The sequence below is a fragment of the Rhinoraja longicauda genome, chromosome 7, assembly GCF_053455715.1.
Source record: "Rhinoraja longicauda isolate Sanriku21f chromosome 7, sRhiLon1.1, whole genome shotgun sequence".
Taxonomy (NCBI): domain Eukaryota; kingdom Metazoa; phylum Chordata; class Chondrichthyes; order Rajiformes; family Arhynchobatidae; genus Rhinoraja; species Rhinoraja longicauda.
In genome coordinates this window covers 42,931,531-42,955,009 of record NC_135959.1, presented here as the reverse complement: position 1 = coordinate 42,955,009, position 23,479 = coordinate 42,931,531, and the positions used below count along the sequence as shown (strand labels likewise).

General features: G+C 38.9%; 1 protein-coding gene across 1 annotated transcript in view; it reads right to left on the bottom strand.

Annotated features, from left to right (window-relative positions):
* Window positions 1–21,739, bottom strand: part of flt1 (fms related receptor tyrosine kinase 1) — a 131,545-nt gene extending 109,806 nt beyond the window's left edge. The window contains exons 1-4 of the mRNA XM_078402388.1: window positions 21,705–21,739; window positions 18,965–19,242; window positions 3,940–4,027; window positions 1,846–2,063 (exon numbers count right to left, since the gene is read on the bottom strand). Coding sequence (XP_078258514.1) covers window positions 1,846–2,063; window positions 3,940–4,027; window positions 18,965–19,025 — 367 coding nt within the window. The 5' untranslated portion in view covers window positions 19,026–19,242; window positions 21,705–21,739. The remainder of the gene's footprint in view (window positions 1–1,845; window positions 2,064–3,939; window positions 4,028–18,964; window positions 19,243–21,704) is intronic.
* Window positions 21,740–23,479: the final 1,740 nt, after the last annotated feature.

The following is a 23,479-nucleotide window of genomic DNA, read 5'->3' as shown; positions in this document are numbered from 1 at the left end:
TCACCATGGATTTATGAAAGGGAAATCATGCTTGACTAATCTTCTGGAATTTTTTGAGGATGTGACACGTAAAATGGATGAAGGGGAGCCAGTGGATGTAGTGTATCTAGACTTTCAGAAAGTCTTTGATAAGGTCCCACACGGGAGGTTGGTGAGCAAAATTAGAGCACATGCTATTGGGGGTAGGGTGCTGACATGGATAGAGAATTGGTTGGCAGACAGGAAGCAAAGAGTAGGAGTAAAAGGGTCCTTTTCAGAATGGCAGGCAGTGGCGAGTGGAGTGCCGCAAGGCTCAGTGTTGGGGCCGCAACTATTTACCATATATATTAATGATTTGGATGAAGGAATTAGAAGTAACACTAGCAAGTTTGCGGATGACACAAAGCTGGGTGGCAGTGTGAACTGCGAAGAGGATGTTAGGAGGTTACAGGGTGACCTAGACAGGTTGAGTGAGTGGGCAGATGCTTGGCAGTTGCAGTATAATATAGATAAATGTGAGGTTATCCACTTTGGCGGCAAAAACAAGGAGGCAGATTATTATCTCAATGCTGTCAGGTTAGGTAAGGGGGAAGTGCAGTGAGACCTGGGTGTCCTAGTACACCAGTCACTGAAAGTTGGCGTGTAGGTACAGAAGGCAGTGAAGGAAGCTAATGGCATGTTGGCTTTCATAAAGAGAGGATTTCAGTATAGGAGTAAAGAGGTTCTTCTGCAGTGGTATAGGGCCCTGGTGAGACCACATCTAGAGTATTGTGTGCAGTTTTGGTCTCCTAATTTGAGGAAGGACATCCTTGTAATTGAGGCAGTGCAGCATAGGTTCACAAAATTGATCCCTGGGATGGCAGGACTGTCATATGAGGAAAGATTGAAAAGACTATTCACTGGAGTTTAGAAGGATGAGAGGGGATCTTATAGAGACGTATAAAATTATAAAAGGACTGGACAAGCTAGATGCAGGAAAAAAATTCACAATGTTGGGCGAGTCCAGAACCAGGGACCACAGTCTTAGAATAAAGGGGAGGCCATTTAAAACTGAGATGAGAAGGAACATTTTCACCCAGAGAGTTTGTGGAATTCTCTGCCACAGAGGGCAGTGGAGGCCAAATCACTGAATGGATTTAAGAGAGAGTTGGATAGAGCTCTGGGGGCTAGTGGAATCAAGGGATATGAGGAGAAGGCAGTCACGGGTTATTGATTGTGGATCAGCCATGAACACAATGAATGGCGGTGCTGGCTCGAAGGGCCGAATGGCCTCCCCCTGCACCTATTTTCTATGTTTCTGTGTTTCTATCGAAGAAAATCCAGTTAAGTACAAAAACTTGAATATTGAGCCAATTTGGCAGTGCCTATTTTCCAAGATGGCAGAGTACTTTTGTAAAGAAACCTCAAAATTATGAAAGGTTTGCCGATGAATGATATGCTTATCAATTTAAAGTGAGGAATTAAAATGTGAGATTAAAATGTCAATGTAAAAGAATGCAGCATATTCAAAAACTTTATTGCAGAATGTGTTTAAAGAAGAGACTACTGCATGTTTTAAAGAAGAGTGTGGATAAATATTTTAAGCGGAGTGACTAGAGAGGGAAATACAAACCAGAGGTTCGTATTTGGAGCCTCTGCAAAAGCTGGCATCAACACCATGGTCCCAGAAGCCTTTTGTGTAATAAATATCAATGGTCGTGAAAACTGATTATTTTTTTCATATTGAATATGAAGAAAAATGGAATGCAAATAATTTCTACTTCTTAACATCTACTCGAATCAAGAAACCATTCAAATCAAAGTAATCCTATACCTTAATGGAAACAAGAAGGATGCTTGTAAATCAATAACTAATGTTTGACTTACCCTTTACGAATATATAAACTGCAGTCTTTCTTTGTTTAATGTTCGAAGATGAGGTATTGCAATAGAAGTAACCAGTATCTTTAGCCTGGGCATCGCTCAAAGTCAGGTTACTACAATATGGTTTCATGTGGTCCTCACTATTAAAGTTAATTATACTTATTCTTTCAGTCCCATTCATTACATGGTCTGGCCAGGACCATGAAATTGGTGATGATCCCCTGTGGAAATAAGAAGATAAATATCATGTTGTTTAGTTTTCCATTTGAAACAAAATTCAGATCATTTTACAAATACCTTCTATACACTGGTAAAACTGTTCATGTAATCAAAAATCAAGCCTAAACACATATTTTCCTTGTGTAGACACAGGAAATGCAGACCCTTCTTCAGACCTGACCCAAAACATTACATATCCATGCTCCCCAGAGATGCTGCCTGACAAGCTGAGTTACTCCAGCGCTTTGTGCCTTTTTTTCTTTTCCTTATTTGTTTTAATCAGCTTAAATAAATCAAAACTACAAAAGTAGAGATGTAGAATTCGAATCAAGATGTGACAGTTTGCTCAGCATCTATAAACAGAACTGCTAGCTAACCTGTCACAATTAGTTTAAACTCCGTCCTACCTCGCCAAACCTGCTGCCAATTAGAACAGGTATAAAATTAAAGACATAATACTTATCCAATCCAAGCGGCATTCACACCAGGCAAGCTTAACATGGCAGATTAGGTAGCCAATGCATGACCCGGTGAAATTTAAAACTTGGTCTTAACATCTAATTCAAATGAAATGTTAGCATCTTGTCATTGATTCAGATAATGTCGGTCTTGATAGTAGCACCACTCCAGAGGAGCAATAAAGGTAAAAAATAAAGCCACATTAAAAAATATAGTTTTCTCCTTGACCAGAAGCAATAAATGCTACTCGTGGTAAATCCTGGCCTCTTTATCCCCTGGTTTACTAGCTCTCCTCACTATGATGGCATTCCATCTGCCTAACATCCATCCCACCTATCATCCATTAGCCTCTGTCTCAACACTCCTCCACCCTCCTCTCCCATCTGGCTCCATCTGCCCATTATCCTCCAGCAGTTTGTTTCTTGAACAAATCTATTTATCCACTGGCCCATCGTTTATCCCATGCCTGCCTTGTTCATTTCATTCCTTTGGGTTGCAGTTGCTCCTTCAGAGTTACACCAAGGCCCAGAAATTAAAATTGTATTGTTCACCTTTCTTCTCAAGGACTGTTGTGCATTCTCAGTCTTTTCTATGCTTAGCTACCTTTTATTTGTATAATGGGTTGTTTTGAATTACACTGCTAAATGAAATCTGACTGGTAAAAGTGTGCTCCTGTACTTTATATATTTGTTAACATTTTTTCTTTGATTAAAAATCACATCTTTTCCCAGTCCAATATCTTTGAGATTAAGGCTTTAACTCAGTATTTTAAACATTTGCCCACAATCCCTAAATTAATGGCTCCAAGTATTAAAATTATCTAAAGCATTACCTAACAATTAGAATTTTAGCAGGTGTTTAAGTATGAATGCTTGGGTTACAAAATAAAAAACACTTCTATATCCCTGCCTCTTAGTGTCAAATAAAATAATAATGTCTCTTGCAGAGAATTAATTAAACTGTCAACATTGATTATTGACTTTGATCAAGCTAAATCACAGGTGTTAAAATAGACCAAATGTCAAAAAGGATAATACATGTAAAGTGAAATCTGGTACTTGCAGCAGAGGATATAATTAAATTTAAATTTAAATTAACGCAAATTTACAATTACATTTAAGTCCAAATCCAAACAGCCTTATGAAAAATTAAGCAACGGACCATAACAACTGAGGCATAGAGCCTGATAGCTTCAAAAGAACATGAATGATGTCTGGCTCTCTTAAGTTTCATCCTTTAGTGCTCCACATCACCTTTCTTAATAATTGTTAAAGTTGTATTCTTATTCCTACCTATCCCTAAAATGTCCTGCCTGTAGAAGGGAGGAAGGAAGGGAGGGTTTTTTTAATATCTTCAAGTGGATGGTGATGCGAGACACGGTAAAAAAATGTTCCTAAGTGCATTTTATTGCAAACTTACCTGCATGTCACGTGTAGTGTCTGATTAATTTTAATGACATGTTGTTTGGATCTTAGGCTAAGTTCAGGATTGAGGGGGTCAGGCGATCCTGCAAAAAAGAAAATAAAACTGTAGTTTCCACATCAATTTTCACACTAAAGCTTTTATTTAATCTCACTTTTGCCAGTTCCTTATCGTATTAAAATCAATCAAAACCATGGAAGTTTAAAATAAGGTATCAAATTTGGAACTGGTATTCACTTTTAAAATGGTCATGAGGACAATATATCAGTTCCAGAAAAATCAGCTAATGGGTGGTATTTTTAAAATTAGTTTCACAATTATAGCAAAAAGAATGGATACAATACCAGTAAGATGTAATGTCAGAGTGCCCTGAGAGTTATAGTGGGTAAATATGAAAACAATGTATGCTTGCAGTTCACAATAGGTTCAATACAGGAAGTCTTATTATACTGCATTTCCTTAAATATCGAATGACCACTGAAAGCTTCAAATATAAATTCAATAGAGGGTTGCCCGCATATCCTTTTCAATTCATTAAGTTTGTTCTGTGTAACAAAATGAAAGCTTAATATATTGTTCCCTTATAATATATTCAGGGTCCTCAGTCAGACAGATTGTTCTCCTTTGACCTTGTGCTAAAATACTCAGAAATTAACTCATTGATCTAGGTGCAGGTGCAACTACCAAAAAATAAAGTTACCAGTATCTTTAATTTAAGGATTTATTATAGTTTAATACTGAGCTTGAAGAAACAAAATGTTGCTCTGCTAGTTTGCATGTAATAGTAGAGTTTGTTGTTAATGTATGCTTCCCTGAGGACACAAATGTTCAGGGCTCCTGTTTGTAAACAACATATATTTAACCCAATAATTGAATACTGGTCTTCTCAAGAAAATATTGCATTCTAACTCAGTGATTCTCAAACATAAAATACCAGGCTTAAATGATATTTATGCTTAGCTGTTCACAGTTAGCTACAGATTGATTGAGGGAAGGCTGGAGACGAAGAACTTAATCCCATGTAATATTGACTATTCATTAAATTTTGTTAGTGGGAGTTGTGAAGAAACTACTGGTCAAAGATATAGTTTGAGCAATTTGAACATATTTTCATTATTATCCAAGCCACAATATAAATAATGCAACATCTAACACAAATGGAAATAGCATTACAGTGCCAATAATCTATAACATTTCCCTAAATTAGAGCATAGCCATTGAACTATACAGCACGGAAACAGACCGCTCGGCCCACCTTTGCCATGCTGACAATGTCGGCATGCTGGACTAGTCCTATTTTCCTACATAGCTCAAATACAGCATGGAAACAGGCCCTTTCACCCACCTTGACCAAGTTGGCATGCTGGTCGAGTCCCATTTGCCTGCATAGCCCTCTAAATCTCACCTCCATATATCTGGCCAAATGATTTTTTAAAGTCATGAATATATCCGTTTGTATGGCTTCCCATTTTTAATGTCTTTACCTAGCTGCTTGTAAAATGAATCAGTACTGTAGATCTCAACAATTCCACGTGGTCGTAAATTTCTTTCTCTAACCAGTCTCTGGGAAAAGAAGATTTTCCTATAGCACCACTAGATTTATTAGTAAACATCTTAACTTTTCTCACTATATCTCAAGATCGGACAAAAGATGTTAAATGAAGGATTGATTCCAGTCTTCACAAATGATGCTTGGATTGGCAAAGTTATTTTGACATAAACTAAAAATTGCAGCGCACCATTAAGTAATTATATTAACCACTAGAGCAATTGATTTATGCAAGCAAACTAGATTGTGAGAGATTGCAGAGGTCGGCAGGATCTGGGCACCCTACTGCATGCAAGAATGCAGATTCAGCAAGTAATTAAAGAATTAATTGGCAGGGGAATGGAAGACAAAAGTCTCGAGGTTATGCTTCAATTAATTAAGGCATTGGTCAAGTGAAATCTATGGTGTACAATAGTAGTCTGCTTAAAGAAGTTTAAAGAAGGTGCATTGAACTAGTTCCTGGAATGGGCGTTTTTTGTTATAACCTGCCCCACAGCCAAAAATAACCACTGTGGGCTCCACCTTTCGTTGATCATCGTTTCTTTTTAAATATCTTTCATTCATTTGTTCTATGTCTCTCAATATCACCATCTATATCTCTCGTTTCTCTTTCCCCTGACTTTCAGTCTAAAGGAGGGTCTCGACCCGAAACGTCATCTATTCCTTTTCTCCAGAGATGCTGCCTGACCCACTGAGTTACTTCAGCTTTTTGTGTCATCTTCAGTTGGAAATGGTTAATGTTCTTCTATCTATTTCGATTCACTGCAGTTATTTATTATTCAGATAAAAAGCAAGAAAGAACAGTTGCATATATTTCAGAGACTGTAGGTGATACTGTGTATCAAAAATAGTTTATGTAATGGAAATATTTAAAAATATGGGGAATGCAACACTGTCTGAGAGGACAAGGAAAGAATATAAGATTATATGAGAAAAGATTAACAACTGCGAAGGATAACTATTTTAACATAGTGGATTGGGAGAATACAATACCAAGGCCTGAAATGGGATAATGGTTGTGGCAAATTGGAAAAAATATGGAATTAAATGGGGTGGTTGGCTAGTCTGCTCCTTAAAACAGTACAGCACAGAACAGACCCTTCGGCCCACAATATCTGTGGACATGATGCCAAGATAAACTAATCTCCGCCTGAACATACTCCATATCCCTCCATTCCCTGCATATCCATATGCCTATCTAAATGCCACTATTGTATCTGCCTCCACCACCACCCTTAGCAGTATGTTTCAGGCACTCACCACCCTCTGTGTAAAAAAACGTACCCCATGCATTTCCTTTAAACTTTGTCCCGCTCACCTTAAAGCTATGCCCTATGCTTATGTTATTTTTTAATATAATTTAATAAACAACATTTTGGTCAACCCAAAGTTGCTGCCAGTGTAATCCATCTGGACATACTCATCTGTTGAGATCTGGACATACACATCTGGTCCACACAAGGAGGACTGATCCCACTAGCCTCTTTGCTCCTGAACCTGAGTTCTGACAAAGCGTCAGGTTGTATTGTACAGAAGTCCTGGCCCCAGAACACCTCAACAGGCTTTGACATAAAGCAAAATTTTGCCTCATAGAGTCACAGAGCACGGAAACAGGCCCTTCAGCCCAACTCGCCCATGCAACCAAGATGCCCATCTACTGTAGTCCCATTTACCCACATTTGTCCCATACCCAAATGGCACATGGATAGGTGACATTGCGGGTCCCAACCCGATATACATCGCATATCCATGTTCTCCAGAGATGCTGCCTGACCTGCTGAGTTACTCCAGCATGTTGTGTCCTTATTTCTCTCTAAACCTTTCCAATCAAGTCTGTGAAGCATTTAAATTGACTGTTATTCTGGATATGGCTGAATATCAGCCATTTGCCCTGAGTAGCTCCTGGATTTATGTGGACTAAGGCCAGGATATAGCAAACGAAAGAATCCACTGTACCTGTTATTACACTCCTTCATTAGACTCCATGTGATTTCAAAGCTTTCAAATTCCACTGTAGCTTTGGCACAAGGCAAAGTTCTGCCCCAAGCTTTGCTTACTATCAATGCTTGTTGGAGATACTGTGAGGTGGGGCTTCAGCAGTTCACAACTTAAGGCCTCCTTGCCAATGAGACTTTGTCACATCTAGTCAAACCCCTCAACATCCAAAGTACAAAGATATTCCATCTAGGCACATGTAGCAGGTTAGTACAGCAATGGGGAGAGTGTAAAGCAGCAAGGCAGAGCCATTCAAACAAAGTAAAATAATGTTGATTAAAACTGGTAACAAATAATTCAAAATGTAACAAAATAACTTTAAAAAACTTCCCTAGTCTGCAGATCTTGATCCCTAGTTTGATTGATTGATTGAAAAGTACAGCATGGAATCAGGCCCTTCTGCACACCGAGTTCACGTCGACAATCAATCATCCGTTCACACTAGTTCTAGGTTATCCCACATTCTCACCCACCCTCTGCACATCAGGGGCAATTTATAAAGATCAATTAACCTACAAACCAAGATATCTTTGGCATGTGGGATGAAACTGGAGTACCCGGAGGAAACCCACACGGTCACAGGCAGAACGTGCAAACTCCACACAGACAGCACCCGAGGTCAGGATCGAACCTGGGTCTCTGGCGCATTGGGGCAGCACTTCTACCAGCTGCACCACTGTGCCGTCCTAGGATTGTCTGCACTCCTCCAATGTGGCACGGGCAATCCCAGCCAGATTGAGCCCCAATCCACTTGGTGTCCAGCAGGAAGGTGTCATAACATATTTATGCCACCTGTCACTAAAAAACAGATCTAATAATCACTGAAGTTCCTACATCTGAAAATCTGTTTCTGATCAGAATCGTTGACTCCATTCTCTCCATTATATGAGAAAAAAGATCCACAGTACTCATCACTTGTGAACCCAAATGTCTACGTAACTGATGTGCTACAATGTTGAGAACTATATTCTGCAATCTGTAACTTTTCCTTCGCTCTACCTATTGAATTGGAGTTTAGCTTGAATAGATTTATGTATAGTATTATATGATTTGACTGGATAGCATGCAAAACAAGGTTTTTCACTGTACAGTAACTGAACATTTGGCCTCGGTTCGCCAAGGCCTGCTGGACCTCCAGGTTGCTAACTATCTTAACTCCCCTTACCATTCCCATACTAACCCTATTGTCCTGGGCTTCCTCCATTGACTGAGTGTCACACGCAAAGTGGAGAAACAACACCACATATTCTGCTTGGGTAGCTTTAAACCCAATGGATTGAACTTTGAATTCTCCAATTTTAGGTAACTAAGCTACAAACAACCTCCCCCCTCCACTTTCCCCCCTCTTGCCTGGACACACCCATTTCTCCAATTCCCCCACTCTATCCACCTAGATTCCTTCCTCTGGCTTCACAATTTCCACTTCTAACCTTAACTGATCCCTATTGTGTTTTCATCTCTGGCCTTTGTCCAACCATCCGCCTATCAAACCTAACCCACCTATAGTATACTGCTATCACTTGCCAGGCTTTGCACTGACCCTCCTCTCTTCCTACTTTCTCTCCACCCCCATCACAATCATTCCAAAGAAGGGTCCCAACCCAAAATGTCAATTATTCATGAACTCCATAGATGCTGCCTGACCCACTGAGTTACACCAGCACTTTTTTTGTCTTTTTTTGTAAACCAGCATCTCTGATTCCTTGCTTTTACTGGTCACAGAGATAAATGTTTTATTCATGAAAATTGTTTTTTCAAAGATTAATGGCCTTGATTGAGATGCTTTATAAATTAAAAACACTGCATTCAGGCATAAAGAAAACATTTTTGTATGATGAGACATACGATTATTGTTTAATTATCATCGGTCCTAAAATACTGCAGAATATCGAAGACGAGAAAGACGTAAAAATGCAGAATTCTTACAAAAGTAAACAATGTATGTATAGTTATTAACAAAGGGTAATACTTGTGTATTGTGATAAACTAGTGCACAAGGTTTAAAAAAATTATCTTGAAAAAAACCTCACTGATTAGAACAATTAGGATACAGTCTGCAGCTTTGAACATTTCAACGATTAATTATAGCGATGGAATTATATAATCTTTGTTTTCTTTAAAACTAAAACAAATACAACTGAGCATTTTTTCCAACAATTTGTCATTTAAACTGACTCTGGACAAGATGCTTCTTAACTGACAAGTGCCGGCAACCAACAGATTGAGAACTTCACAGCAGTCGAGAGAGTGCATCTTTAATCTTCAATAAATTTAGCATTCCATCATAATAATATCCTAGCAACAATGGCTCAACTAATGTAACAACTACATCAAATAATTAATTGCTCCACAGTTAGCTCCAAAGATAGACCAAAAATGCTGGAGCTCGGATAGGAATGGGTGACGTCCCATTCCTTCTATCCAGAGATGCTGCCAGTCCCGCGGAATTACTCTAGCATTTTATGTCTATCTTCGGTGTAAATCAGCATTTGCAGTTCCTTCCTATACACCTAGTTAGCTCCAACTGTATATCAACTATTTATTATTTGGAGATAGACACAAAGTGCTGGAGTAACTCAGCAGGTCAGGCAGCATCTCTGGAGAAAATGGATGGGTGATATTTGAGTCGGAATGTCTTAAGAAGGGTTCTGACCTGAAACGTCACCCATCCTTCTTCTCCAGAAATGCTGTCTGGCCCACTGAGTTATTCCAGCACATTCTATCTTCGGTATAAACCTGCATAAATTTGCGGCTCCTTCCTATACATTCCTTATCTTATCATTTCAATTTCTTCCAACAAAAGCTGATTTCATTTTTGTTGAAACATTAACATGGCACTAATAAGCAATAAGCAATATATATATAACCTATATTTTTGGCTTTGGCAACCATGAAAGAAAATAACTAGTAGTTGTAGTTAGTTAGCTTTGATACATCGCAATCATTCCCCATTTCACTTTATTAATTTTTTTCTTGTGGCCTCATATTCCTTAAATATTACTAATCACTTTCATAAAACAGACATAAAATCTAGTACAATCCGGAAAGGATTGTTTTAACCCAATATCTAACAACCTGAAGACTATAACATTTATCATCTGCGTATTCGTGTTATTTACATAATATAAAGTACATTTTTTACCTATCTGACTGTGCAAACTCACAATCATTATGGTGAGTAAAAGCCAAAACAAAAAACAAAAAACCCGGGTCCTTTTAAAAAAAATACTGAAACAACTCTATGCTTCTGTGGAAATTTCACCAATTTGTATAGTCCCTTGTAATACCAAAATAGTGAATTATTCAACTTCTCTTTTTGTTGTAGAAAACAAATTGACAATTTGGCACATAAAGTTGGATCATATGAAAAAGGAAGCTACTTTTATTCAACACCTGACCACATTTACAGAGTCCCTGAGCACATTTCTCAAATACTGGCTTACCTTTGAAAGTAAATCAGTAAATGATACGATAGAGTCACAGAGAGTTATTAGAGAGTTCTGGATATGATGAAGGGTCTTCAGGCTGAAAAGTTAACTCAATTTTTATTTCCACAGAAGCTCTGACCTGCTGATTGTTTCCAACATTTTCTGTGTTTATAAATTACTTATCATTCATGTTCAAACACTGATATTATGGAGGGAAGCATAATGTAAACCTTGTGTATATTTTGTTCTGTTTTTGCGTTAAACAAAGCAAGTGCGTAACAAATAAGATATCCACTGTGGAATATGTGAAACAAACACATAATGTAGAAAAGGTTCTGAAAATATATATTGAATCCGTCCCTCTGAAAATACTCAATTGTCCAACTACTATTCAACTACATTAATAGTTAAAGTAATACAGCAGTGTAGCTGCCTTATTTTAGGCACTCCTATTCTCAAGATTTGCTAAGGTGTTAATCCTTAATCCCTTTATTTTGATGCACATGTGTTCAAGGGTCACTGCCTGAAAACGCATTGCAATTTATCAACATGTCTGTCACCAAGTGACCATTGGGAGCCTACCCTGTGGTGAGGTACATGATATGGAGATTACTTTTTTTGAGATTCCGACATAAAGAAATCTGAAGAGAATCATACAAATGCAAGAGGCACCTGAAATAAATTACAATATTACTTGCTTTTTAAAATAATTTGTATAGATGTATTAACCCTTCACTTCTCAAGAAAATCTTTCAATTTATGCTCAAATAATAGTATTTTCTAAATTAAAAATGGTAGGAGAAACAAATACAGCAACTTTAAAAGTTAATTGGCCTCATACACTATTTGAGAAGATGGGGGGGTGATCACAATTGTAAAGTTTGTCATATGAATGTTGTGCAAAAGTACATTTCTGTAATTTAAGCAATTGATTTTACTTTAGTAAAAGCAGTGCAGAAATTGGAGGGAAAAAAATTATCGAATGCTCACTGATTTTTCTTTTTGTCACTTATAATCATTATCAATATCTTCACAAAAATTAATTAAAGATTTTGATAAGATTGAGACTGTAAATTTGAAGAAACATTATTGTGATAGTTGCTAGATTTAAGTGAATAGAAATAAAATTAATTGGAAATAAAACAAATGCACATCAGGGAAAAGTTCAAAAATGTAACATTTCTAACAATCTGAATAGGTAAATTGCTAATTATGCAATATGCTTTAGTGGATTGAATCTATACTCTAGTCTATTTTAGACAAGATAGATACGTATAAAAATTTGTTTCAGTTGAAGATAAACTTTTATCACATCTATATAGACTTTATTTTTTTATTTAATCAATTTGCAGAACATTTTCCATCACAATAGGAGTTCTTAATTAAATGATAATGAAGTTAAAACATATTAAATTTAAATACAGAATTTGTCGTGATGTAAAGTGCCTGAAAGCATTTCTTAAACAACGACTTACCTTTGTATTCTTGTTCCTGGGCTCAGTGTGAAACTGATATTTTTGTCAATTGTTTTATTTTAAATCAGATTAAATTTGTTTTATTGGAAGACAAATGCAATACACTTTAACAAAACAATGGTGTGTTCAAAAGCCTGCTCTTGAAACCTAAATAGCCATCAGCTAGTAATAAAGTTATCAATCATGTAGCAATGGTTTTGCCCAATGCTCATCTGCATATATTTCAAGCCTCGTTAGCCATTAACTCACGCATTGATCGTATATTGTCAAATAAAAGTTCTGCTGTAATCATAAAGTTGAAAAGCAGAAAAAAGTGGGTCTTTTTTTAACCTTGAACATGCATAAATCTGAGGGATCATGGGTGTACATTCATTATAACAAAAAGATGGGAGTATTTAGAATTATTGTGGTGCTCTCTTTCTCCGAATGTCACTACAACTTAGCTGGAAGCTGTGCAAAAGAGTAAAATTAATGCTTCTGAACTCTAGAGGTGGTATAAAGGATAGTTCTAAGGTCTGAGACCAGAACAATCAGCAGTGAAAAGCAATGACACACATTGACAGAATGGGACGGCCTTTCAAGATAATGGTCAGTGACCTCCAATTTAGAATAAATGTTTATAATTTCCAACAAAACATTGCAGCCCTGCATTTTATAGAGCAAAAAAAGTAATGCAAATTATTAGATAATTACACACAGCTTTAATATTGCATCTTATATGCAGTAGAATGCTGACAGGTAGATAAAACTCAGGGTCAGTATTAAGAATTCCAATTTTATGTTAGCTTATTTGCCATGTGAGTTATTCTTTTTTTTGTCGATTCACTCGGTTACCCATTGGTAACAAGAATATTGAAAGACAAGTGTAAGTGCTGTTGTGACTTCACTGATCAGTCGATCATTAATTTACCAAGATTTTCACTCTGGCAACTGGACAATGCTGGTGCTACTTTGGAATGATGACTTTGGATCCACATTTCTTGGTTCCAAAGTAAAGTTTTTTAGTGTGTTAATATCAATTAATGCACTGAATGGTAGACATGCTATGTACTAGAAATGACTCAGAAATTACAAACTTTTTTTTGTGGTCCCAACTTTGTGAAATGCTGTAAATTAATAACTAGTTCAGAGTTCTTCTTAAAGCCAATCTTCCAAATTACAGGGCAGAAACAATGTATTTAAACTAGTTGACAATTTCTGCATGAAAGGTCCCAATACATTTATTAATAACGCTACTAATCTGGAGAAAAATGCTCTGTCAAAGAGAATATGTTAGATACAAGAAATCCTGTTTTTTCCTTTTATTAATTAATGTTCGGTTACAATGAAATTATATGAAACAGGAATCAAATATTTTGTTAAATGAGCGGTATTAACCTTTACTTCTGAACATAATATAGTTAGTTGCCAAACTACTATTGCATTTTTACTAACAACGAAAGAAAGCGAATTCAAACAGGTCTCTTTGAGGCCCTTTCACACTGACTGAAAATAATTGTCAGATCCATTTTAAAATACTCGGGGAGCTCTGAAAAAAAATCATCTGCCGAATAGTTTAAAGTACAGAACTTTTTGGTTTGCATTTCTTATGCGTACCGAAGATTGTTAAAAGCTGTCGGATGCTAGCATTAGAAGCCATTGTGCCACTTTCAGTAAAGACGATGTATCTTCGATATGGAAGATTTCACCCCCCGATCCAGGAAAGGAACTTCATGATGAAAATGACTTCATTTTCTATCTCAGGATTGGAGCTTCATTGTGGTATATGAGAAATTACATTTTAACGAATTTGAATAATTCCTAATCTTTAGAATTCTAGTCTGACCAAAGAAATTATATATTGTCTCCTACCAACATATTACCCACACGCTTCCTTTGAAATTATCACCCAAACATTATTTTCCTTATTACTTTATATTAAATTATTTAAATCCGTTCTGCTTAAGCGTTAAAGTGAAATTAATCGGGTTGGTGCATATTCTGGGGTGGGAAAATCGTTCGGGAGGCGGTCATGGTATCTGGTTCAACTCTCGATTCCAAAATGCGTTACATTTTATTTGCTTAAGGACGTCTAACTTCACATTATGTTGGTGAATCTTCATAAATGATTAAATGTTGTTCTGGTACTAAATTACCATTAGAAGTTAGATAAAAGATCACTTTCTATTTTTGTCTTTGTTAGTCAGAGCTATTTAAATCACGACTCCAGTCGCTTTAAAATTGGCCTGAAAAGTATGAGTCAATTGGTATATTTTTCTATTCATTTACTATTTTACAGCAGTTCGCTCTGATGGCCTGAACTGAGATCGAACCCCAAACCGACCAACGATGAACTGCGATAGGCTGGCCTAAAAGCGGTCCTGAGATGTCACTGTGTGGGCGAAGCTGTCGGAGATCCTTTGCCCGTGCCGCGTAGCCGATTATCCATCCCACCCGCAGAACTGCAAAAACTGCTTTGTATATCTCCGACAGATCTCCCGCCCCCGATTCTCCTCACCTCTTTACCCCCAGGTCTGTGAATCTCCTTAAAGACGAATTGAGTTGTGAACAAGCCGCCTAAGGATCGCATTGTTATTTAGTAGATTGTTACCTTACAGAAAAATGAGAAATCATTGTAAATGCTCATAAAATTAAATATTGAATATTCTCAACACTTACTGTGTTGAGTTTCAAGTTTCCATTTGTGAACGTATTTTGTTCTTGTACTCATAACAGAAACGTTAATTTGTGCAATTATAAACACACAAATAATCACATTTTAATCATTTACCAGCCTGTTAATTGTGTCAAAAATTAGACTATTGATAAATCTGGCACTGATTATCTAATTACTGGATTGAAAATACACCGTTCATTCATTCACTGAGCAGAAGACAGAAAGGGTCTTGCACATAACATTTCCCTGGAACGCCAGAGGTTGAGGAGAAACCTATGTCCATATATATATAGAAATATATAAAACTTCATAAGAGGCGTAGATAGGGTAAACAGTCAGCGGTGGGAGCGCTGCTGGGGGTGGGTGGTGGTGGAGTCCGATACGATCGTGGCATTTAAGATACTTATATATAGGCATATAGATATGCAGGTAATGGAGGGGTATGGATCACATTGTGGGTCGAAGAGCCTATTCCTGGGTTGTACTTCTATGTTCTCTTCGTAGCACGCCTCTATCTATGTATCTACTGCACAACAGAGATAGAGATACAGCGTGGAAACAACGCCCAACGGGTCCACACCAACTATTAATCACCTATTCACTCGTTCTGTGTCCAACACACGCGGGACATTTAAAAGAAGCCAATTAACCGGCAACCGCGTTTGAGGTTAACCCTGGGCACCCGGAGAAAATCCACGGGTAGAAACACGGGAGAATGCACAAACTCCGCACAGACAGCATCCGAGGACAAGATCGAACCCGAATCCTTGGCGTTGTGGAGTGGCCACTACTGTGCCGCCCTTTTAACAAGTAAGACCCACAACCCGACCCTGGAAACTGGGGAACGCTTTCCGAATTTTGGGAATACCCTCTTCGTGGAATTACTACTGAAACTCAGTGTTGTCTTTCTGGCCATCTGAGAGAAAAATGTGAAGGTTCAGACCTCGAATCCGACACAAACCTCATGGTATATTGTATTCTCGGATGTGTTCTAGCATCCCAGGACACTGGGATAATACCATTAAAAATGATGTCCCTAAAATCATTCGGGACTATTGGCAGGATAAGCAAACCAGGATCGACGTGTTCACGTCGGTCAATATCTCAGGAATGAGGACTTCATTGCACTCAACTCGCTCCGATGGGCAGGGGTGGCGAGGTACTATGAACTTTTAAAACTGTGAGCTTTAAAAATGTAGAAACAAGGATCCCATGTTTCCGGGGATACTGCCTGACCACATTACTCCAGCACAGGGTGTCTTTTTCATAGTGAAACATTTTGTTTTGCAGGCTATCCAATAAATCAGATAATACTTGACATCAATACAATCAAACCAAACTCGTACAATAGATTGAGGACAGGGGAAAATACAGAGTGCAGAACATAGTTTCCAGCATCGTAGTGGAACAGTTCCAGAGACAAATCCATTGTCCACAATGGGAGAGGTGAATCGGACAGTACCCCACCCTAATGGAAGGACCATTCCGAAGCCTGATAACGGACGGGGAAGAACCTGTTACCGAGTCCGTGTGGAAGCAAAAGTAAAAGCCGGTAGCAGAGCATTTGATTTAAAAGCATTGTAAACCTCCTCACGGACTGGTGGGCATCTTTGATCCATAACTGCTCAAGATGAGAAAAGCGTTCCGGGTGGCATTGACCGTTCACCGGGAGCCCCACAAAATGGCAGAAGGAGCGTACAGCCTCCCCAAGGTATCCACCTGGACGAGCAGTTCGTTGCCAGATCCGTGGCGCACTGCCTTTCGATCAGTGGAGTATCAGAGGCTCAACCGGGGGAAAGATTTAAATGGCACGAAGTGCTGGAGTAACTCAGCGGGTCAATCAGTATCTCCGGAGAACATGGTGACGTTTCAGTTCGGGACGTATCCATGTTCTGCAGAGATGCTACCTGAGCCGCTGAGTTACTACAGCACTTTGTGTCCTTTTGTGTAATCTGCAGTTCCTTGTTTCTAAGATTTAAAATGGACTTGAGAGACAACCTTTTTCACACAGGGTGGGACGAGCTGCCAGGAGAAGTGATAGTAGGAACGGTTTGGAGGGATAGGGGCCAGGCAAAGGCAAGTGTGCCTAGCTCGGTTAGGCAATTTGGTCGGCATGAACGCGTTGGGCCCAAGGGTCTGTTCTAGCCTCTCGAACCATCTGACATCGTTACTAGAATAGAATATAGAAGTTATCCATGAAAACGAAAGTAGCCCACGATGTTCCTGAAAAGATAGAACGGATTTAAAGTACGATTACTAAGTAGATAGTGTCTACTATCGACAGGAGTGGAAACAAAAGCAATCAGAACGAAAGCTGAGCAAATAAATTAACCTCCGCTGAGGTCATGGTGGTCAAGATGTGACAATCCCAGGATGGAAATGTCAAAGAATAGAGAGCATAGTTTTAAATTCAGAGGGACAACGTTTAAAGGAGGTGTGCGGGGCATGTTTATACACAGAGGGTGGTGAGTGTCTTGAACGGGTGGTGGTTGAGGCAGATACAATAGTGGCATTTAAGGCACTTTTGGGAAGGCATACGGATATACACGAATGGATGAATGTGGATTATGTATAGGCAGATAACAGTTGGTCTTGGCATATTGTTCGGCACATTGTTGGTCGAAGACCCTGTTCCTGTGCTGCACTGTTCTATGTTCCATATGTTCAATGGATTTGCGGAAGCTTCTGAATATCCGCAAGTGAATTCCGGGAACAGCAACTCTGCAGATATTACAGAAATGCGTCCTGCAATTCACAATATTCCGTTGTGAATACAAAGATCCCAAACATTGCAATCACTTTCAAAACCATACATTCTCTCCATTTAACGATGAAGCTCCATAGCAACTATTAGCATGCAGAAATAACTGAACAGAGTGGCTTGGAATGTTGTTGGTCATCCTCACGCACACCCTCGCGCAGAAAAATCGTCACATTACAAGAATGTGCGGTATGAATATTGATTTCGCGAACTTTATTAACCCTTGCTTTCACCTCCCTCTCTGTCCGCCCCCCCCCCCCCCCCCACCCCAGCTCTCCAACTAGTTTCACTGTCCTCTTGATTATTATTTTTCTGATTGTATGCCTCGTTGCCACCTTCCCCTCAACTAACAATGAATCATTCTACATTTCCTTGACCTTCGTCTGCTTTGGCCTGTCGTTTTCACTCCTTACCCTTCCAAATCTCTAGACTCTCTCCCCCTGATTCAAGTCTGAAGGGTCTGGAACCGAAACGTCACCCATTCCTTCTCTCCAGAGATGCTGCCTGTCCCGCAAAGTTACTCCAACTTTTTCGGTGTAAACCATCTTCGGCACATTTCAAGGATTCAGTACGGCATGTGTGAAATGTAACTTGCCACCGTGATCGCTACACAATTATATTTTAATCACTACTTCAAAATGATTCCTAATCGTAAGTAAACTGCTCTTGGGAAGAAAATATCTTGGCCCTCAGGGTAGCCGCCAACTACTGCTCGCTTCTGTTAAAACGCTCGGAACCCTTTCCTTCTCTCCAAAGATGCTGCCTGTCCCGCTGAGTTACTCCAGCTTTTTGTGCCTTTGTAACATCGCCTTGCTTCCGCTAGACATCTAATCTATTCCATTATATTTAAGATTAAAGGAAGACTCGCTCAGAGAACGCCCAGACGTTACAATAAAAATACATGCTTGCGATAAATTAACATAGTCCGATGAATGGTCCCGAACCCAAATGTCGCCTGTCCATTCCCCTTTACAGATGCTACCTGACCCGTTGAGTTCTTCCATCACTTTGTGTTTTGCTCAACAAACGAAGTTTGTTAAAAGATGACGAAAAACCAGAAAGAAAAGTTAATCCGCAATGCATATTTTACTACGAGAGCTTCTTTCTCTTAGATATTGCATTTTCCGCGATTTGTCAAAAGATTAAGACATTACTTACGGGCTGTAACAATATTTCCAATTTGACTACAAAATATAATCGAAATTAAAGCATAAGACATCTTGAAGTGAAATAAGCACTTTGCTGCGCGATTTCCAAGTTGAAGGTTTTCTTGAATGACGATGGTTTTCCCCCAGAAGCTATTGCTCTGTCTTCTGTGTCAGCCGGTTGTGAAATAATCACTGTATGATAGTGCTCTAGATGCCCGGTGCAAACACCCAGGACTATTCTAAAAATTCTGTTCCTCAGTTTGTAGGCTCAGCCTTATCGGAACGGATCTGCGGAGGCAACTTCGTATTAATAACAAATATGAAGATGCAAAAGGTATCCAATAGGAAAAACGAAGATCTCCGACACTCTGGTAAATTGTGCTCGCTGATTGGCATCGTGTGCTTATATACCCTTCCTCCCGACTCGCGGCGGAAGCGTTCCACCCGAGTGACGTTGCGGATTCTTGGCAGCTCCACAGTGCCTGTCGCTTTGCGTGTCGCCACTCTTCAATTTTTTTTCTTATATATTGGATTCCAGATTAAACAGAGATCTGGGAAACATAGCAAGCCTCGCAGACCTCTCAAAATATTCCGAAGTACTTTTTAATGCATTCACCGACACCGATTGCCAACGCCAAGATAACGTGGTACATACAATACAAAGTGCTGGAGTAACTCAGCGGGTCATTCAGCATCTCCGGAGGGAATGCAGAGGCGAAGTTTCAGGTCGGATCCTTCTTTCAGAATGAAATGCTGCCTGACCCGCTGAGTTACTCCAACACTTTCTGTTTTGCTGAAGATTCCAGCATCTGCAGTTCCCTGTGCCTCCGTGGTAATCAAAATATTAGTTGAAAATGCTTTAAAATATTTGAGATGATATTTTAGTAAAGTACGTTTATTTTACTTGACTACATTTTGTAAAGTGGTAGTAAAACAACTGCAAAATATCTAAAATCTTTCATGTCATAATTACTTTAAATCCTCAATCGATATATATTATTATGCTGGGAATAGTCATTTCGAAATGGATAGGAAATGGACGTTTCTTTGCGTGTTTCCTCGTGTTTTGATTTTTTATTTTGTTCGAAGTTTTGCCATTCTCACGGTTGGCAGGAAGGAAACCACCTTTGCGTGTTGAAGAACATTTAAACATTAGACAAATGGGATGGGAGGTGTTTGAGGAAGTTACTGGGAATACCGGAGATCTAAACCAAGTCATCAAACTGCAACAGATTTGCTGTCTCTTCTGGCAAATTAATCTATGGTTTTAGATCCATAATTAGCTTTGTGGCTACTTGGTGCTTTTGCCGATGCAATGTACGTTTATTGTCATGTGTACCGAGGTACAATGTTTAGTTTATTGTCATGTGTACCGAGGTACAATGAAAAACACTTTTGTTGCGTGCTATCCTGTCAGCGAAAAGACTATATACATGGTTACAATCAAGTCGACAACTGTGTGCAGATGCAGAATAAAGAGAATAACGTTTAATGCAAGATAAAAATCCAGTAAAGTTCGATTACGGATAGTCTGGGGGGTCTCCAATAAAGTCCGACGGTTTCAATGAGGAGCATTATAAAGCAATAAAGCAGCAATAAAGCGATTTTATTTATATTAGGGAAAAAAAGTTCAAAATCTCTGCTTTCTGCTTGAGGGAAAGCCATGGCAAGAATGCTCTTCTACAGTCTCAACCCGGAACCTGAAGAGCTCCTCCCAGGGTTCCACTTCAGTTTCCATTCCAAGAAATGCAATGGATATGATCTTCACTCTATGGCAAATCCAAGAAAACAATGCAGGGGACACCAGTCAGTCACTGTCCACCAGAACATCAATCTGCAAAAACCTTGCACTAAACGTTATTCTCTTCTCATGTATCTATACACTGTAAATGGCTCTATTGTATTGTCTTTCTCCTGAGTGGATAGTACGCAATAAAAGCCTTTCACTGTACTTCGGTACACATGACAATAAAAAAAAATTTAAAACGAAAATAAACCCTGTGGCTTCATCAATGGAGAGGAATTATAGAGAATCTTTCTCAAAATCGACTGTCTTCAAGGATTGTCACTGTTCTATGTCCAACACAATGTGATTGATGCTGTGATTCTGATCAATCTACCCATCAAATCACAGGTTCCCCGAAGGTTGGCACCTTGTCCATAAGACTGAGGAGCAGAATTAGGCTATTCAGCCCAGAGTCTGTTCCGACATTCAATCATGACAGATCTATCTTTCCCTCTCAACCCCATTCTCCTGGCTCTCCCCATAACCTTTGACGTATTTACTAATCAAGAATCTAACAATCTCTGCTTTAAAAATACCCAATGACTTGGCCTCCACCACAATCTGTGTCAATATATTCCACAGATTTACCACCCTCTGCCTAAAGAAATTCCTCATCTCCATTCTGAAGGTTGGGGAGAAGAAGCTGGCATGTGTCTAAAGTCCTGAGATCAAAACCGTCAGACTCATCCAAGGTAGGCAGGTCGAGCAGGAGGCTCCTTGGCCCAAGAGGAAGACCTCAACGTTGAAACAAGTGGAGGATAGTGGCTAGATTTGGAGACTGAATTCCATCATACAGCTACAGAGAGAGTGCAGATAAAAAAAAGTGGATGAAAGCTGCAAATGGAATATGAAACTGAAAATGATGTGCGATTTGAATGGAGTATTAAACGTGGAAATATGGTCTGTGGGGGAGTTTAGTATAGAGAGGAAATGAGACACCATTCAGTGCCTTGAACAGACTTACCTGAATGTAGCACAGGCAGAAGCAACCTTGTATTGTTGAGAACAAAGGAAACAAAGAGCAATGTCGGTTGTCAACAGGAAGTTGATTGAATGGTATCACAGCTGTTTACTTTTCCTGTGTGGTGGATTTTTAGATTTTATTTTAGTAAAAAAATGCATGGCAGGGCTCCTTAATCCTATTGAATGCATATCCCATGCCTTGTGGGATATCCAGGATACTTCCTACTTCCTAGACAACCACACATTCAGGAAATATCATTAAATGGAAGAGTTCACGATCCGGATTTGAGCAAGAGGGATTGGAATGAAAATTGGATCAGTGAGAGAAAGGAAAGAGTGATTATCACAGTAAGTGTTAGTGATGAGCTGCGGTTCTAAGCCATGATTCAGTACCAGTGTCATTGTTTTCCATGGCATTTACTAAGGAATGTGTTTAAAAGGAGTGACAATGATTCTGAATTATGCTGATGACACAAACAGAAAAGTATTAACGGATTGGAATAAATGTAGGAACATAATCTGGAGAGATAAGAGCTAATATTTTTGGGAGAACATACCAATACAAAGGAATACATGACAAATAGAATGACACAAAGAAATGCAGAGTATACTGGCATTTAGTAGTCTCTGTCTACAGATCCTGGTACGCCTGCAATGCCATTAAGAAGGCATGCTTGCACAATATGTGTGGCCAGATAAAAATGGGAAGATCATGCCACAATGCTAATTATGCTGCTGTGTACAGTGCTGGTCATTACAAAGGGGTGTGATACAGTAGAGAGAGTGTAGAGGAAATGTATCTCTATATTCATCGGTATGCCCTTGCTAGTTTTATCAGATTTCTTTCCTTGGCTATTTTACCTTTAATCTCTTCAATGGGCAGCTACAAAGGTCTCCACATATCCCAAATATAAATATATGAAATGGTCCGTTTAGCACCATTTTAGTCCGTTTTAATGTTAGTTAATAAAATACAAAGTGCAATGGATTTTGCATGAGTGAATCCCTTCTAAAAGTTCTGTGTTTCTGAACATTTTGCTGCATCTTCAAAATACTCGTAAATTTTACACCTTTGTCGAAGATTTTGATCATTTGGCATAACGTCTTCTTCTTTGGTGTGATGCTTGATTGATTACTCTCCTCTATATCTCCTTAAGCTACTTTACTATGTTAGAAGTGCACATAAAGAAATGTTGCAGCTCTGAGGGAGATCATTTGATCTGTGTCAGACAGGAGCAAGTGCAATCCAACAAGTTCCACTATTCTGCCCTCTACCCAGGTTAGCATGCAACAAAAGCTTTTCACTGTATCCCGGTACACAAGCCAACAAACTAAACTAGACTAAATTAACCATGACCCCCAAATATTTTTTTCTTTCAAGTAGCCCTTATTCTGAAATTATGTCCCCAAAGCTCTGGATTCCCACAAGGGGGTGACAAGCTGTCAAACTTCCTCAAAATCTTATACATTTCAATGAGATAATTTCTCCTTTTGTTAAACTCCAATCAATAGGGGCTCAACCTGTTCCATCTTTCCTCTTAGTGCAAGCCTCTCATCCCTGGATCAAAACAGAAAATGCTAGAAACTTTTAGCAGGCCAGGCAGTATTTTTAGGAAAAAAACGGTGAGTTCAAGTTTCAGGTCCGAGACCCTTTTTTATATCCAGTTTCATTCATCTCTAGGGAGGGGAAATTATTCCCACAGTCTATTTTGTCTAATACCCCCCATAATGTTATGTACCTCAGTCTCTCGTTTTGACTTCCTTCACTTTGGAAAA